The sequence below is a fragment of the Pyrgilauda ruficollis genome, unplaced genomic scaffold (assembly GCF_017590135.1).
Source record: "Pyrgilauda ruficollis isolate IOZ18807 unplaced genomic scaffold, ASM1759013v1 scaffold168, whole genome shotgun sequence".
NCBI classification, from domain to species: Eukaryota; Metazoa; Chordata; class Aves; order Passeriformes; family Passeridae; genus Pyrgilauda; species Pyrgilauda ruficollis.
In genome coordinates this window covers 432567-433695 of record NW_024515653.1, presented here as the reverse complement: position 1 = coordinate 433695, position 1129 = coordinate 432567, and the positions used below count along the sequence as shown (strand labels likewise).

The 1129-nt window shown below is 75.9% G+C and overlaps 1 protein-coding gene across 2 annotated transcripts in view; it reads right to left on the bottom strand.

The window, feature by feature from the left end:
• Positions 1–1129, bottom strand: part of UBE2G1 (ubiquitin conjugating enzyme E2 G1) — a 25709-nt gene extending 24580 nt beyond the window's left edge. Inside the window, exon 1 of one of the 2 annotated variants that reach the window (XR_005954797.1) lies at positions 814–1129. Coding sequence is in view for 1 of the 2 variants with exons in the window: in XM_041463598.1 (XP_041319532.1) it covers positions 814–859 (46 nt within the window). In the remaining variant the exon portion in view is untranslated. The remainder of the gene's footprint in view (positions 1–813) is intronic. The other variant, XM_041463598.1, reaches the window with a different exon arrangement.

Here is a 1129-nt window from a genome sequence, read left to right as displayed (position 1 = left end):
CGCGGGTCCCCCCGCAGCGGTCCCACCCGCTCCCCCGCCCGCACCCGCTGCTGCTCGGTCATGTCCCCCCCGCCGGTGCCTGCGGAGCCCCCGCCGCTTCTCCTGACAACAAAGGGGCCAGCGGCCTCCCCCTCCCGGGCACGGGAGGTGAGGGAGAGCCGGCGAGGGGAGGCGGGACGAGGGCACCGCAGGTCCCCTCGGGAAGGGGTGCGAGTGCGGAGAGTCAGCTTGGGCCCGGAGTGCCTCGTTCCGGGGGAGGGGGAACGATCCTTCTTCCTCCCCTTCTTTCCGACGCCTCAGAAACACCCCCAAACATCAGCCCGCACGCATCCCCCGCGCTGCGGGACGAGCTCCGGCTCGGTTCTCCCCCCGCCCCAGGGAGACGGGACCGCAAGGGGAGGGGACGCGGAGTCCTCCAGGCTTGGTACCGGGGGGCTGGGGGGTGCCGACAAGCGCGGCCGGTGCCACCCCGCATTCCCCGGCGGGACGGGGACAGCCATGGGGACGCTCCTCCACCGTGCCGGCCCCGCTCCCCTCCCCCGGCTCCCCTGGCAGCAATCGCCGGTCGGGCTCCCCCTCCCCCGCTCGGCCTAGTTCCCTCGGCTCCCGGCTGGGCACAGCACGGCGAGGGGGGGCCGTAATCTCCCCTTCCCCCTCACACACACACGCACTCCCGCCCGCCCCCTCCCCGAGCCGGCGTCCCTTCCTTCCCCCGCTACGGGCCGCGGCCCCTCCGAGGCCGCCCGGCCGCTGCTCCCCCGCGGCGGATCACCCGCCGCCCTCCCTTCCTTCCTCCGTCGCCGGTCCAGGTACCTGCTAGTTGTCTCCGCAGTAGCAAGGCGGACTGGAGCTCCGTCATTCTCCCCCTCTCTGCCCGGGGAGGGAGTCCCAGCGGCGGCGGGGACGGCGCGGCTCCTGGCGCTGCGAGAGGTGGCGGCGAGCGTCCCTCAGCCCGTCCGCTCCGCGCCCGCCGGGGGTCTGGCTCGGCGCCGGCCGCCACAGCACGCAGGGTCCCGGGCAGGGCAGCGCGGCCGTGGCTCCGAGCCGCCCTCCGCCTCCTGCTCCGAGCCCTCAGCGCCGCCACCTCCCGCTCCCCCCGCCAGGAATTTCACCGCACTCGGGCCCGCGC